The 16,910-nt window shown below is 44.1% G+C and overlaps 2 protein-coding genes across 3 annotated transcripts; one reads left to right on the top strand and one right to left on the bottom strand.

The window, feature by feature from the left end:
• Positions 1 to 295: 295 nt before the first annotated feature.
• On the bottom strand, positions 296 to 1,611 carry LOC117585552 (fructose-bisphosphate aldolase). Of its 2 annotated transcripts, none has more exons than XM_034275076.1 (3): positions 767 to 1,611; positions 512 to 708; positions 296 to 436 (listed from the first exon to the last, which is right to left on the bottom strand). In XM_034275076.1, exons 1-3 carry the CDS (start codon positions 1,566 to 1,568, stop codon positions 341 to 343), a joined length of 1,095 nt encoding a protein of 364 aa, XP_034130967.1. In that variant the 5' UTR covers positions 1,569 to 1,611; the 3' UTR covers positions 296 to 340. The 2 variants fall into 2 exon arrangements, with proteins under 2 accessions (XP_034130967.1, XP_034130966.1); XM_034275075.1 differs by having other exon boundaries at positions 512 to 711; positions 770 to 1,611.
• A 12,226-nt stretch (positions 1,612 to 13,837) lies between these two features.
• LOC117585416 (sodium channel protein Nach) lies at positions 13,838 to 16,034 on the top strand. Its single transcript, XM_034274889.1, has 5 exons — positions 13,838 to 13,980; positions 14,044 to 14,268; positions 14,337 to 14,511; positions 14,727 to 15,412; positions 15,490 to 16,034. The coding sequence occupies exons 1-5, from the start codon at positions 13,838 to 13,840 to the stop codon at positions 15,716 to 15,718; spliced, it is 1,458 nt and encodes a 485-aa protein (XP_034130780.1). The 3' UTR covers positions 15,719 to 16,034.
• Positions 16,035 to 16,910: the final 876 nt, after the last annotated feature.

Raw genomic sequence — 16,910 nt, 5'->3', positions numbered from 1 at the left:
CGCTGCTCTTTTTTCTTTTTTTGCAGCCTTGTTAACAATATTTCGACTTGTTTCCACTACTGACGAGCCGGGCCATCAAACACGCGGCCTGCGGCCAAGTGTCAGCCAGCCAAAAGTCACAGCGGAGCACTTAAACTAGCCCAGTGACAACAGGGCGGACGGCAGTTTTGTTAAATGAAATGAAAATGTTACACTGCGACAAATTGCAGGCGTTTTGGGGGGAAATTTGTTTAAAGTTTAATGCAAAAATTAAGCTTAAATTAGTTTTTGCTTTGGAATTTTGTTTGAATTTTTGTTTATAGCCTAAAAGTTTGCTGGAGTTTCAGTTGAGCGCTGATGCTCAGTACTCAATGGCATCCTGCACAAGTTTTTCCGTAGCCGCAGAGCTCTCCACAGAGCCTGGAATATATTTGCCAATGCTGGCCAAGCTGTTGGCCTGCGGGAAGGTAAAATAAATATTATAAACATTTATGTTTATGTTTATGTTTTGAGTTAGTCAAAAATACCGCACCTTGCAGCGCTTAATCAGCTCGTTCTGAGCATTGGCAATGTTGTCCTTGCGACCGCCCCAGCTGCGCAGCACCGAAGACTGCAAGGCTCTATCGAAGGCGAACGTCATGGGCCAGGGCTTGCACAGTGGCACATTGTTTATGGCATTCAGATTGACAGTGGCCTCCTCCTCCGATTGACTGCCTGAGCAGAACATGATGCCTGGCAGATGGCAGATAAAAATGAAACAAAAGTCAAAGCAAACTCTGCCAAAACTCACCAGGCACTGCCGGCGGCACAGTGCGACGTATGGACTGCACCGTGGCCAGACCTATGTCCGCTGGGGAATTCATTTTATTGCTCTGCAGTCCGGGCGTCACAATGCTGGGCTGCAGCAGTGTGCCCTCCAGGAAGATGTGATGATCGTTGAGCGCCTTGTAGACGGCAGCCAGAACGGTTTCGGCCACCTTCTGGCAACGATCCAGATCGTGTTCGCCCATGGCCAGTATCTCAGGATTGATGAGGGGAACCAGACCCTGCGACTGACACGTGGCCGCGTAGCGTGCTAGGACATTGGCATTCTCCAGAATGGCCTGATGGGAGGGCGTATTCTTGGTGATCTTCAGGACACAACGCCACTTGGCGAAGCTGCAGCCTTCCTTCTTGAACTGGGCACAGCGAGCGGCCAGGTCATCCAGCCCCTGGGTGGTGAACTCCTCCTCCGAGCCGAAGAGCGGCACAAACTGCTTGTCCACCTTGATGCCCGTGAGGATGCCCTTCTTGCGCAGCACCTCGGCAAACGGTACACTGTCGTCCGTCCGCTGGTGCAGCGATTCGGGAGGGAAAATGACGCCCGATATATTCTCCGCTATCTTGGCATCGGTCGTGAACAGCATCTGACGATAGGTGCGACGATTCTCTTCTGTGTTCTCCACACCAATCAGCTGGAAACGCTTGCCCATCTGCGCACTGGACTCGTCCACGGCGAGGATGCCCTTGCCGGGCGCCACCAAGCCCTTGGCAATGCAGATCAGCTCCTCCTGCAGCTCCTTGTCGGGGTAAAAGAAGTGGGTCGTCATTTTAGTAACTGGAAAATTTTGATTTGGGAATTGCTACAGAAAGTGTAAGTTGGGAATGATTTAATAGAGACAGTTAAGTCTTGGCTCTAGCGTGGAATATTTTCACAGGTACAAGGAAATATAATCAGAAATATAAGCATAAGTATATAATAGTATCCAACAATTAATTATTACTTGCCATCACTGTGGAGACTCTTCTAAGCGCAGCAGCGGCCCTTATTTCGCCTATCTCTCCCACCTTCTTCGTTACTGCACTTTTATTGCGCTCTAGCTGACGTTACAGCTTAGCAGCAGCCTCTACCTGCGCCACCGCTCTCTTTCGTTTGGTCTCTCTCTCTGCGTAGTGTACGGGACCATGAAGCAACTATATAAGGAGGTCTCGTCGCCAAAAATAGAGCAGCGGAACAATGCTGTCAATAAGTGCTAATGAAAGGGCTCTCGCTGTAAGTCTGAGTGAAACGTAAATGGAGTGTTCGCTCAACCTTCCGCATCGACAAGCAAATTTATGGAAATAGGACGAATAACGCTTCCAACGACGAGACCTCCTTATATAGTTGCTTCATGTACGGGACCTGCATCCAGACGTGCGCTGATCGTCATGTAAGCGTACGGCGTTCTTTCGTCTATCTCTCCCGCCATCTTCGTTCCTGCACTTTGCTTGCGCTCAAGCAAAAATTCGTTCACAGCTTAGCAGCAGCCGCTACCTGCTCCAAAGCTCTCTGTTTTTCTCTCTCTCTCTCTATATTCGGACCATCGCGACGCGTCATCCCTGCTGGTAGTCTTCAGCTGCAACTACCGTTTCATTTTCGTTTGCAAAATCAATTGTACAGTAACAAAACCGAACGTACTGTCATTTAATGAAACTCAAGAGCTATTGAAAGCGTTCTATGGCTAAGCAATAATATCCAATCAGTATATTATATGAAATCAGTGAAATGGTTTAAATTATAATTATTTTTGTTAACTAACGTGTTTATCATGTTAATTTATTTATCGTTTAATTACTCAGATGTTTTATAATCAAGATTACAACAAATTCATCTCTATTTCAGTCTTCATAATCCACCTGAGCATTTAGCACTCTCCTGGGGCTAATGGCATTCGAATTTGACTTTTAATTGCTTTCTCTGGAGTTCAGCTACGATAGAGAGAGATAAGAGACGGCGTCTTAATCTCCCATTAATTATATTTGACCGCAACGAAAATGTTCACTTTTTACGAGTTTTCGCTTTGGACATTTTATGGCAAAAGTTTCTCAAACACAAATTAAGCAGAAGCTGGCTAAAGTTTGTCATAAGAAATATGAAAGAAAAAAAAAACGACGAAATACACAGAAAAAATACCCAAAAGAAATTAAATATAAATTGTCGAACCATTTTCGGAGCGTAAATTGAATTTTCCAAATATTTTCTCTTGCTGCTGTGAGTGGACGGACCTCGAAGCTTGTTGAATTCAATTGATTTTTGTGGCGATCCGAATCGAACCGCCGACTAATTCTAATTGGCGTGGGAAACGCAATGAGTGCTCCAAAAGCTGTAAAAGGACCGCTGGCTAGACAGTTGCCTAATTTTGTGTAAATTATCGCACGAATTATGAGTCTCGTACGTGAAATGTACCAAAAATAGTCAGGGCAGCCGCGAAACACACATCGCAAAAATGTAATACGATAAATATCAGACAACAAAAAGTAGCAATATTCCCCATAACAAAAACACACACAGACATTGAATTTGTGTTTTTTGTACGATCCGACATCGTCATCAATATTCAAGTTTAGATCTCTGAGTCGAGTCCCCCCAATTAGGCCAGCGGCAAGACGCCAGCCAGCCAGCCAGCCAGCCAGCCAGCCAGCTCGATTCGAGCTCCGCCAAGCCTAATCGCAAAGCCAATAAATATGATCAACTGCACTGCGAAAATCCCCCAACTGCAGTCATTCCATTCCCCTCAGTCTTTTGCCAGCCAAAATGTCTTAGCACCTAATTGAGCGAATCGTTGAGCGTGGAGTTGCGGCTGACTCAGCTTGGACAGCAGACTGCGGCACGGCTGCTGCAGTGCATGGCTGCCAAAGTGGCTTAAAAATTATTAATTGATTATCTATAAACGTTTTAATTGAAAATTACCAGAAAACGTAATGGCCAAGGCGCACGGGTGATGCTCTATGGATGGAGAGAGACTGAACAAATTAAGTAGAACTAAAGGAAAATTACAATTTAGGTCACAAATAAATATTTCGAATTTGTAAAGTATTTTCAGACATTTTTTAAACCTTTTTAAATGCTAGTAGTTTAATTTTAGTTAATTTATACAAAAATTTGCCTTTTTTGTACGCTTTTGGGGCTGCTTTGATCTTTATAATTTATAAATAAATCTCTAGTAAATATTTACAATTTGTTAAATATTTACTGACATTTTTTAAACACATTTAAAGTCCGCTAGCTGTGCATTCTCACATTTCTTTTTTACTTTCATCCATTTAAAACAAAAGTTTTTATAATTCAAATCTTTTGCTCTCTCATTCACTCTAATTTTACCACCTCCAAAGATCCTTAAAAGTTTCGTAATGCCCCGCCTTAACGGTTAGGGCATGGACCAATTGGCTACTGTCTTTTCAATATTAAATTGCCCGCTGGTCAGCAGTTTAGTCAGTCAGGCGTAATTATTGTTATTACCAAATTAAGTAGCCGATTTTTTGTTCGTCGACTCTTTATCAGACGGAGGACTGGACCGACTATAATCCGCAGACTACTCGTACTTGGTGTGTGTGGCAGACTTACTCGCGCTCTTTGAGCCAGTGTAATTTTTTTACGATTTTGGTTTTTTGCAATTTTTGAGCACAAAGTCGTTTTGACCAAAAGCACACGCAACCAGGCAGGCAGGCAGGCATCATTTTCAAGCGAAAATCTCTTCATTTTTAATGTGCGCCTGGCTCACCAGCGAAATCAATAAAAATAGCAACAAAAAATACACAGACTGCTGAGCAGACGTTGGCTTAAGCCGCTGTGCAAAATCGACTGAGATTAAATCGAGCGCACATAATCATATTTAGCTTTTTGGCCACAACGTTCGTGGATGTCAACTGCAGGCCACGGGTCGACGTTTTAGAGCCCCCGTCATCGTGTCGTGGATCGTGCCGCCAGCTAGCCAGGCCAGTCCTGGTCCTGGTCCCACTCTATGACCAAAAACAATGGCTAAGCGCCACCATCTATGAATTAATCACGTTCATAATTTTAGCCATCGTGTTCGTTGCGTTCGTTCGTTCGTTCGCTGCTTGTTTGTTCATAATTTCTTGTGTACCTTTTCGCTTATGGTTTGTGCTTAATTTGCCTAAAAAAGGATATGGGCAGTGGAGTAGCGGGGTAGCGGGGAGAGAGACAGCGCCAGCACCATCTTTCTAGCCATATTGTTGCATAATTAGGCACGGTTTTGGGGTGTTTGCTGTGGCATTTCTTGGCGCGAAAAGGCTTGTGTGTGGTCATGTTGTAACAGGCCATTGTTTTGCCCATTTATTGTTTTGCATTTGCATTGTTCAATATGGAAATGAGTTTTGCCACTGCTGCTGCAACGGTGGGAAAGTTTATCGCAAAGATTTATGCCACTGAATTTGTTGATGATTTTTGTTAGCCACTTTCTCAGCTTCAAGTTGGCTTAAGTGCATGAGGTTCTGTTGAGATTTGAGGCTGCTCCCAATTGAAATTCCAGCCCAGGCACTTGATCTGACAGGCGGCACGTGCCGCAGCCGTATACATCAATATCAAAAATCTTTATACAGATGTCTGCCGCATGTCAGACAACGGCAGAGGGCCCATTTGGTGAAATCTTCATTAAATCAACTTCCAGGCGATTGCACAGCGGAGGGCCGTGCCCTGCCCTCTTGCTGAACTTTACGACCCCAAAAGTGTACACTTTTGTCTTGAGTTTATTTTTTTGGTGTGTGTTTTCATTAAAATTTACGCATTATCGCATAAGTACTACTGCAGGGAGTCGAGTCAGGCAGAGAGCCAACTGACATCCGCCGAGATTCGGTAGGTTGCCCAATTTTTACCAATTAACTGCGCCACAATCTCACGTACATCGGCCATGCCTTCTGGCCCCAGGGCCCAGGCCCCCCTCCTGCAGTGGGTGGCAGTTTCAATTTCGCGCTGAATCTTTTTATGGGCATGCCCTGTGCTGTGCAGTGTTTGCCATATCGCGACCAGCGCATATCAGTCGTTAAAAACGACTCACATAATTTCGCTTATGTGCGTGTGACATTTAGCACCGACATTTCCAGCCACGGCCTGGTCGCAGCAGGAGGACGCCACTGCCTGATGGCACGGGGCAATGTTCTGGGCAATTATTTTTAAACTGTGTGCTGAACAAGCAGACCAAAAGGGCAGCGCCACAAAACAGTGGCGCAAAGGAATGCATCTCGGAGTTGGATCAAAAAAAATACAGAAAAATCAAAAGTTGAGAATTTTTACAGAATTTATGGATAAAATGTGTAGCAAATATTATCAGTGGTAGTAATTTGTGCGCCAAATGTTAATGGAGAATTTCTATTAACTATTAAACACTAAATTAGTGCCTGAAGTATTATTTGCATATTTTTAAAATATTTATTTTGAAGCAAGAACATTTATTGTAGATTTTTTTTTAGCTTCATCTTTGCCGGGTTGCGAATTTGTCTTAAAATATTTATAGAAAAGTTTTTCAACCTTTAAAACGTTAAATTATGCCTCTAAATAACTGTTGCACATTTTCAAAATATTTCATTTAAGCACAAATATTTTCTATTAATATTTGTTTTAACTTTTCAGCCATGAACTTTTCTGCACCACTGTTGCAACGTGCTCAGTCCGTTCCGAAATGTTAAATGCTTCACACTCAATAATTTAAAATTGCTGTTCTTGATAATGCGCTCGAAAAACAGCAGCAAAAAAAAATAAACATAAAACCTTTTTGGCTGCGCGGCATGCAGTGCGTATGGGTAATGCCAAAAGGTATTTCTGCGCTTTTGCAGCTGTCCCAGTGTGTGCGTGTGTGTGTGGCATGCCAAACATTTGCGTGGCGGCAGCTCTGTGAGAGCCATAACCTTGCCAGTTAGCAGTCACCTGGTAATTGCCAGCGGCGTTGGCGTTCAACTTGCTGTCGCTGCCGCTGTCGATTTCGAGGTGGATTCTGGCTGCCTCGTTCGCGTTGGCGTGGCGTGGCGTGGCGTGGCGCACGTTTTGATTTGCAGTCAATGGAGGTGCTCGTAAAGTCGTGTAACACTTTTGCCAACTGCATTTTGGTGCTGTGTTCTGTCTTTTGGGGGCATTTGCATTTGACTAAGCTGAGCCGCGGGGGCGACCACCCACCCACGCTCGCGCGCGCTCGCTCGCTCGACTCCGCCAGTGACTCAAGTTTTTCATTCATAAAAAAAGCAACGACCCAGGCAGGTGTCGCTGTCGTTGCTGTCTGCCCACCTCATTTGGCATTCAAAGAGCCAAGTGCTCGTTGGCAAAAGTTCAAGCGAAAGAGCTGTGGACGTGCCGGCCAAATCAATCGGCGCTCAGGATGGACATTTATTCAATTGGGGCGTGGCGGCAACTTTGTGTTAATTGGAGGAGCAGCAGGAGCAAGGTTCCCCTTAGCAAACCGATATCTGCGTGACTCTCCCATTTATCAAGGCTGCTTTTATTGCTTGTTAATTGCCCGGCAGAAACACAAACAATAGCACGCCCATGCCATGCACCTGGCCTCCACTCTGACTCTCTGCCTTCCTGCTGCATGCTGAAAATGTAATCAGACAGCCAGGCATTGGTGGTCAGCCGTCTGATCGGCGCTGCCAACTGGCGCTGGCAGCGTGACACGAACTATCGGCAAGCTAAAACCATTTCTCCCCCTGGCTTTATCATCTCTGACGCTAAATGTTTGTTCCCCTGGCAATGTTATTACCTGTCTGAGTGGGAGGCAAGTTTGGTTGCGGGTGGGTTGGGGCGTTAAAGCGTAGCCGGTGGGCGTGGCACATTTCGTTGTAAGTACAACACATTGCACATTTGTTTGGCTTGGCCCCACAAACACACACACACACACACACACACACACCACTCAGAGAGAGTGAGGGAGAGTGGGTGACAAATAACTTGGATGGGCCGTGCTTCGGGGCATCGGTTTTGCTCCTGCATCTGCATCTATGGATGCTCCGCAGCCGTATCTCTGCATTTTGTATGCCTTCGAGTGTGTGTGTGTGAGAGATTTATGCGTCGTGACAGGAAGGCTGTTGATTAATTGAACTTTAATGAAAAGATTTATGTGGCTGCATTATTAAAACCCAACAGAGAGACAGACAGAGCCACGCAGCGGGTGAGCGAGTATCGGGCTAATTGCTGGGATATTGGTTATAATTGCACTTCGTGTTGGCTCTACAGCTGCCAGCGCTCCTGCCTTTAACTGAGCTTAGGAAGTTGGCCATTTTCGGAATTTTACAATTAAATTGAATTGTCGCTCGAGCAGAGCCAATAAAGTGGATGCAAGCTGTGGCTTGTGGGGCTTAATATTAGTGCACCAAAAACTCAAAATTCCATTAGGTATTCCCCGCGCAGAATGTCATCTATCATCGCTTTTTGGGTTTGGAGGGGCCAAATCTATAACTCATTATGTGCGCCTGCTCCACATTAAACAAAGTCTTAGGATTGTCGTGCACAGAAACTAATTGATATTCTACAGTGATTATCGTTTTTGTTATTTATGCGACAATATGTAAAATATTTCATTTTTGCCTCATTGTTGTGGGTCGCATCGCGGCGTCTCATTGTTTCTTCAACAAATTGCAATTGCAGCAGTTTGTGCATATTAATTTTTCCAAGCCGCTGACGTAGACATGGTTGCTGTTGTTGTGGTTGCCACCCAGGGCTTGCCACAGCCTGTACTGCCTGTGGCACGAGCTGCATTTGCTTGGCGTGTTGTTGCAGCTACTTAAGCGCCGCATCTGGCAACTGGAACAATGCACTTTCAAATGATAATTGTTACAACTTTTATTGCTGATACTCCAGCAAAATGTGTTGCATGTGTTGTTGCTGTTTGCACTTTGCTGTTGTTGCTCTTTCTGCAGCGCCTGCTTGCTGGTACTGCTTGCTGGCACTGCTTGCTGCTGCTGCTGCTGCTGCTGCTGTTCCTGCTGCTTGCTTGCTGTTCGTATTATTATGATTATTGCATTGTTATTGGCTTTTTATTGCATCTGCAATTGTTTCTTGTCTTGCCGCTTAACTTGGTCTAACTGGTGGGCATGGCATGCAAAAGTAGACCGACCGACCATTAGTGTCATTCCCCCAATTCTTTACGTGTTCCCGGAATGGGACACACACAGACACACACACATCATGGATTTTTGCTGCTTTTTGTTCTATGGGGAGTTGTGGGTTCTGGACGTACCACCGTTTGCTGTTCTTTGGCTGTTGTCGACCGACATTGTTGCGATATTGTCAGCGCATGTAGCGCGAACACAAGCGTGCCGGGCCAAACATATTTGTGGGGAGTTCGAGGTGATGGGGTCTGGTGTGGTGTGCGGCTACAGGAGTTTTTTTTTATTCGGGCGGGGGTCATGGCCCTATCATGCCTCTAGCCGCCCTGTCGCTTACACAAAACGTGGCACTTGAACACGATTCTGTTGGGTCGGGCTCTCGCTCTCTCTCTCTCTCTCTCTCTCTCTCCGTCTAACTGTTGTCTCTCTGCGTCGCGCGCTCTCTGCCTAACTGTGTCCCTCCTCGCTCTGCCTAACTGTAGTCTCTGTGTGTCCCTCTCTTCCGCGCTGTCGTCCCTCTGGCAATGAGTGTGTTTTATATGTTGTCAAACTTTTCGCATACTCTTGCAGCGAGTATGCGAATTCGCACTAGAATTATGCGCTGTGAAGCTGCACTCACTCACTGACGCATCGGTAAGGGTATCTAAAGCTTCGCCTGTCGCCTCCACACTTCCTCTCTGCTCTCTCGTGTCTTTTTTTTTTGATTTTTCTGCTTGCTTGGTTGTCCACTTTTATTGTTTTGTGGTCTGCATATTATATTTGGTCATTCCATGTTTTACCTATGTGATTTTTGTTTTGTATTTCGTTTGCCGTTATTGTTGTTGTTGTGGTATTGATTTTTGGTTTTTATTTATTGCGGCTGTTTTGACCATTTTGGGTTTGTGGGTTATTAGAAATGAAATGTTTGGAAAATTATGTGAGTTCAACGCAACAGCAAAAGTCATTCCAAACGGGTTGCGGGGTTACGGGTTACGATTCGAAGGCTCTGCCACAGGCTCGAAACTTTTTCAATATCTGCTGGCTCGTATATGAAACTGTAAAACGTTGCCCAATGGATTAGTGGCAGCTGGCTTTGATTTTTTTTAAATAAATCAAACAAGGGACATTAATTTGATGAAGAATTTGATGAACATCTCAGTGGGTTCATCAGCAACGTTTATTTTGCTGCCCTGGCTTGTTGCCCATCTCGATAGCAGATCTAATTATTTCCATGCCATTTAGTTGCTCCTCTAACTGCGGGCGATAATCAGCAATGGCAACTTGTTTGGCATACGCAATTATGTTTGAATTTATATCTTAACTACGAGTAGAGACTCGTATGTATATTTTTGATATTTTAGCTGTGTAATTTGGCATTCATGGCTGGTAGGCTCTGACTCTGGCTAATTGACACTTAACAAGGCCTGAAGTATTTTGAAGTTAATTGTGTGTCGACGTCAACGATGTTGCTGTTTCCCCATCCCCCCTTCGGCATCCTATCATCATACAAGCAGTACACATGTTGGTTTACCGAATTTTGTGTGTGTTTGTATTTAAATTGCCTTGCTTGTTCGCTGTACGTTGCTGTCCATGCCGCCTGCTACTGCATTTGATAGCCATTTCCATCGATACACCTGCGAAAACATAACATTTGGGAGCTACGCACAACAAAACAGAGTTGGGTTGCCATTTCCCAGGCTAAACACCATCAAACATACAAAAATCTACCCAATTTAAATAGTTTTTGTTGAGTTCAAATTGGACTCATTTTATTTTTGCAAACATTTCTAGCTATGTACATCTAAAGAACCACAACAAGTTGTACATTCAGGGAAGATGTAATGCATGTCAAAAATAATATGTAGAAATATTAATAAATTATTTATTGTATGTTAAACGGCTTAAACTAGATATTTATTAAGCTTAATGTTCACAAAAAAACAGTTCGGCTCGATGTTCTAAATGTAAAGCGAAAACAAAAGTGTGTTCAATTGCAAGAACAAAACCCAAAGCTAGGTCAACGCAAGGCAAATGTTCGAGAGAGCGAGAGAAAGAGAGCTTTGCTAGCTAGAGCGCGAGAAAGGTGCAGCAAAAGAAGAAGGCGGCATACGACGATGAGCTCAAGGCTACCTGCTATCGAAAGAGAGCGCTGGAGTAGCTGCTTTGTGACGTCGAAAAAGTGCAGGAACGAAGAAGGTGGGACGAGGAGACGAAAGAACGGACGCTGCAGCTCATAAGCTTATAGGCAAAGTATTTGTATGCACAGTGAGTAGTTAAAATAGTAATAATTTACGTTAGCATATAATTTAAGCATGTTACGACTTATTATTGGACTGGGAAACGCGAAAATATTCCAGTTTGTAATTGTTTTGATATCAGAACAATTGTATTTTCAATGGATTTGAGAGAGTTTTTAAAATGTTGTTTGTTCGCGTAGCTCTCAAATAATAACATTTTTTAGGTACTTTAAACCAATTTCCTTTCCACCCAAACCCATCAAAAATACGCCCGTTTTTCCATTTCCCCGTTTAAACCTAGTACCAAATGTAAACTAAACGAAATTTTTTCAAGTTTGTTGAACATTTTGTAATTAAAATCTTTGTATGCACAGCGAACTTCATTTAATTGAAGAGTTTGTGTGTTAAACAGAGCATTCTGTACATTTGACAGTGGCTGTCCACACACTCTGGCACTTTTATTCTTTATTTATTTTAAAATGTTGTTGCTGCTGTTGTTTTGCTGTTGTTCTTCAAATTGGCGAGACGCTTTTGTGATATATTTTTGTTTTTTTTTATTTTCATGCTCCATTTTCGATTTCAATGGGACATTTTTCGCAAAAACCCAAACAAAATATCGTTAAAAAAATATATTCAAAAAAAGTTGAAATATTTAACAATTCTGTTTGGGCTTTGGTTTTGCTGCCCCCCTCCACTCGACGGTCGCTCTTGTTGCCGGACAATTGTCACCAGAGCAGCCAGTCGAGTGTCGATATAACTTGACAGTTTTTTACTTTTTTTGGTAGTATCAGAATGATAAGTTGATTTGGGAGAGCGTGGCAAAAACCCGCAAGTTGGACAAACGCATCGTTAAGCTTAAGTGTTCCAACACTCAACTGGCGGGGGATAAACAATTTCACGCCAAATGAGTTTGTTTAAGAATATAAAATGTGTTTTGAGCTTATAGTTGAGTGGGAAATATAGGTTTGTGTGGTTTTGCATTATTATTAAAATTAAAGTTTAAAAAGTGATTAAATAGAAAGGAAATGGAACAAAAGCCGTTCATTGTCTGGTCTCTTTTCAATACATTTGACATGGAGCTCTGCGGGCGTTTCTTTCGCCGATCTGCCTTCGCTCTCTTCCTAATTCGCTCCTGCCCTAATTCGCTCTGTGTCGCTCTTGCTTTACGCTCTGCTGTCTGGATAGAAATTCGCTTTGTAGCGAATTCGCCCTTGTTCGTTTTTGCTTTGTGCAGGGTTCGCAATTATCAGTTGGCGATCATTCTCCACGAGTAAGAATATAAAAGCTGGTCCGACTCTTTACTGCTTTTGATTTATCCTTTACTAAACAATTTAATAACAGTTTAATTGTACTCCAAACCGAAGTCTTTTCACACAAGCTTGAAATTTAGTGCAATTCCCCTCCTTTGTTTTCCTTTGTTGACTGCTCCGCTGGTAGTCGCTCTCTCTCTCTCTCTATGTTTTATAGGTATTTCTGGCAACATTTCAATCACAGTTTGCCGCTGTTTCTATCACGGAAAATACCCATACGCGAAATGGTTTGTGCTCGCTGCGCATTGTGATTAGGGAAAACAATTTTGCCTCATTGCATGTGCACAGAGATGCATAAATAATTGAAATGTTCACATTAGTTTTTCATGCATACAACTCGCATGTTGTCAGCTCAACATTTCAATAAGCACTCTAATTGTTTTTAAGTGTTTTTCCAGCAACGGCAACAACACTCTCTCTTCCCACCTCTCTCTTCCACCCTCTCTCTCTTTCTGTGTGCAGCGCAAATGAGCCGTAATTGCATAATTCTAATTTAGCGTCGGGTTCCTAAGCACCAAAAACATGTTGACTACAATTTATGCACATGCAAGAGTTGGTGAGAGCGAGTCTGGGGTGGGGTAGGGAGTGTGTGTGTGTGTGAGCGTCGCTTATTCACTCATTTTACTTAATAACTCACGGCGAATGCAGGGGGGCAGGAGGAGCAGGAGCGAACAGCGAGCACAGCGCACACGGACTCAAAGCTGCAGTTACAAATAGGCATGGCAGTGGGAGTGCGAGCGCCAGCATGTAGTTGCTGCGCTGACTGGTTGTCGGTTACCTGGCAGCCATAATTGAGCAGGCAGCAAAGGTGTCGCTGGGTGGTGCTACTCCCCCTCCTGCTGGCAGTCCTCGCAAAAGTTTAACACACAGCTGCCAGCAAGTGGCGCAAAAATGTTGCCAGCAAAAGATCAGCCATTAGCCCAAAAAACTTTTTATTCAATTAATTCATTACATTAGGTGTAAATGGGCAAGCAATAACGTATTTAGTTGCTACATTTTACATGTAGAATGTAGATATTATTTCCTACATAAAAGCTCAGCCTTAACCTCGAAATTGCGCATATTGCAGCTTGATTGCTGCACTCAAAATGTCTGCAAAAACATCTTTATATAAACATATACATAAAGCAGTCGCCTTGTGTGTGCGTGAGTGTGCTTGTGTGTGTGCATTTAAATCCTTATTGCGACACCTGCACAAAGCAAATACCAATTAAAGGCTTTTCACATGCAGCACCCACATGGCTCTGGCAAGCAACCGCACGGTGGGACAGCAAGGAGAGACACCGCACCACACTCACATGCTATTAAGTTGCCACATCCACACCCACTTGCGTGGCACAGAGGCCACTCCAAACAGTGACAGCAAACAAATTTACCCAACGAGTGGCTGACCGTGTCGTGCCAGACCAATTTATATGGTCAGCTGGGACAGTCGTCGTCGTGGTCCAGCCTTGCGATCGGCTTATTGAACGTCTCCTGGCCATGACTGTGCAAAGAGATGAGACGGCGGCCATGGGACGAAGGAGACCCAGTTGGCGGGAACTTGGCTGGATATTTGTAACCTACTTAAAGGATTACTGCGCCAACTGTACGCTGGTGGGTTTCTCCTACATAGCCAACTCCAGGTGAGTGGTTTTTATCTGTGGCAAATGTGAGGTTTTTATGTGGCGCGTACCCACTGCCCACAGACTCCATCCAACGGAACGCATTGTCTGGCTGATTTGTGTCGTACTCTCGGCCATGGGCTGCTACTATCTGATCGACGACTATCAGCGCAGTTTTCCCATACGCGCTGTCAGCATTGTGTACGAGAGTTTGCCACCATTTTCCAACTGGAAATTCCCCACTGTCAGCGTCTGCGAAGTTGTCTACAAATACGATCTGGGCCCCGAAGTGGAGGATTATGTGAAAAGGTAAACCAGGCTGACTGCCCCCTCTGGGGTTTGTCTTTTGGTTTTAATCTTTATTGTTCTGTGTGCAGCTTGGGTGGCGCTGTCGATGGCGACTATAACTATGATGTGGAGACACATGTCTCCTTTATACTGTTTCCGCATCAATATCACGAGGGCACCATCAAGTCGCATTGCCAGCCCAGCGAAGATTGCGCGGATTGTGCCAGCTGCCCGGAGACGGGCCATAGGGAGCTGTTGAAAAGGGTGAGTTAGTTTTAATCAATCAAACAAAATATATTCCAGGAGTAGCATGAATCTAGATTGTAGAATGAAGTTAAATCTGCCATTATTTGAGACAATTTTGACTATTACAATTGAGCAAATAATGGAGCGAAAACTATCTACAAATCTTTCTTGGTTCAAAGTTTTAATCACGAAAATTCTATTTAAATCTCGTTCCATTCCCTTTTCCCCACCAGTTTGGTGCCAACTGCTCGGACGTCTTCATCCAGTGCAAGCTCTCGGATCGCGTGTTCGACTGCTGTCAGTACTTTCTGCCTCTGATCACGCCCTTTGGTCGCTGCTATTTGCTCAACTCGCTGCAGAACAATGTGCGCGGCTCGGAGCACTGGCTGCCCAACATACTGGCGCCCGGCACAGAGCGTGCACTGATGAATCTGCTCACCCATCGACCCGTGCAGGTGAATCTGTTGAACGAGGAGGACATACCGCACACCGCGCTGGCTGCTGTTGGGGTAAGTGTCACGGATCCTGGACAGCATAAAACCCTTCAGTTCAACATGGAGTCCATGGAGAACGATCAGGATGTGCACGAGATAGTACCACAGGCCAGGAACTGCTACTTTCCAGAGGAGGTTCTTCCATTTAGTGTGTACAAAGTGTACAGCTTCAGCACCTGCATCACGGACTGCACGCGACAGTTTCAGATGCGAATGTGCGGCTGTACGCCGTACATGATGAATCCCTTTGCCGATCCACGCTATCCCGACTGTGATCTGGCGGGTTTGAATTGCTTGGAATCACATTTCATGGTCAAGCCGGATGCCAAGCTGATGTTGGGCAAAAAGGATGGCAAAACCAAGTGCGAGTGTCTGCCATCGTGCAACGAGGGCGACATACGAGCCATCTACGAGTCGGTGTCTGAGTGAGTTTCCTTCGATTGTGGGTGCTTGCTTTTCCCTGTGTTTAGTGCTCTCTCTGCCCTTTCTCCCCCTCTTCCAGCTTCAATCCAAGCAGCACGGCGCGGAATGTAACCCTCTCCATGACTGCCCTGCCCACGGATCAGTATCGCCGGCAGGCGCTGCGCACACGCCTGGACGTGGTCGTGTCCGTGGGCGGCATGTTGGGTCTGTTCCTGGGCGCCAGCATACTCAGCGGCATTGAATTTATTCACTACTTCACAGTGCGAGCGATGAGCAACGCTGTGAGGGCGCGGCAGGAACGCGTTTAGCCAGGAGCTGCCCGAAGCAGACAGGCAGCAGATAAACCGAGGCTGATGTAACCGGATCCTGCAGCTGGGATTGTGCCTACGCCTCAGTTGGTTCTGCCTTGACCTCGCGGCGCATCGCATGTGGCATTTTATGTATTAAATATTTGCACTTTGGCCTGGACACTGCAATGCGCATTAAAAATGCAGCCAAGGCATGCAGTCAGCACTGCCTGCAAAACCGAAAATGTGAATGCCACGAGCCAAGTGTGAAGCTGGAAAATCAATGGCAAAACTCACACAATTTGCACAGTCAGCAGAAATGCCGCTCTTGGCGACAGCCGGACATAGGTACATTCATACATATTTACATACATTTGTACATATTTAATATGTATCCTTAAGCCTGCCTGCCAGAATTTCCGTTTGCTTGGCTTAAATATTTAAAATGCCCTAAAAACAGCCAAAGTCCTCGCCCAGAACTCACTCAAAAGGCGGCGGCAAGAGAAATGTAATCACATTAATTCTTTTGCCTTTGCCTTTGCCTTTTGCCCCCTTTTTCCCGGCTTTGTTACTTTGGTCACCCACACAAAGGTTAATTAATTATGCGCCACGCCAATTAACGCAAAGATACGGGAAACGGGCCTAAGCTTTTAGCACTTGGCCAAAAACAGACTAACAAAAAGTTGACTGCACTTTGGTGCCACAAGCTGAGGGAAGTGCCTCGACATTTGAAAGGAAAGGCAAAGAATTTTAAATAAATAATAAGAATGTTGCTAAATATTATTTTAGACATTAGCAACATTAAAAAAGGAATTTTAAAATGGGCAAAGGGAAGCAGAAAACTGTAGGAGTACTTGAAGCATAAATTAAAATGTTTCAGATATTAAGAAAATTGCCAGACTTTATTTTAGCACAATTTTGGCATATTTTTAAAGTTGATTTTAGACATTAAAAAAATATATATAATGAATATAATAAAACGTAAAGTTTACAAACAAATTTTAGGAATAAAATATAGAATATAATTATTATCAAATTAAATAACAAACAAGTTATGTTATGAAGTAGGACTAATTTTCAGTCTTAAATATATTTTACAACAAATATTATTACAGTTTAAAATCTTTTAAAAAACTGTAAAAACCTAATGAAATATTTAACTCCTACAGAAACACTTTAAATATATTTCATTTATAATATTAACTTGTAGTTG

Source organism: Drosophila guanche, unplaced genomic scaffold, assembly GCF_900245975.1.
Source record: "Drosophila guanche unplaced genomic scaffold, DGUA_6, whole genome shotgun sequence".
Taxonomy (NCBI): domain Eukaryota; kingdom Metazoa; phylum Arthropoda; class Insecta; order Diptera; family Drosophilidae; genus Drosophila; species Drosophila guanche.
The sequence above is the reverse complement of the archived record's forward strand: the minus strand, read 5'-3'. Positions and strand labels throughout refer to the sequence as shown.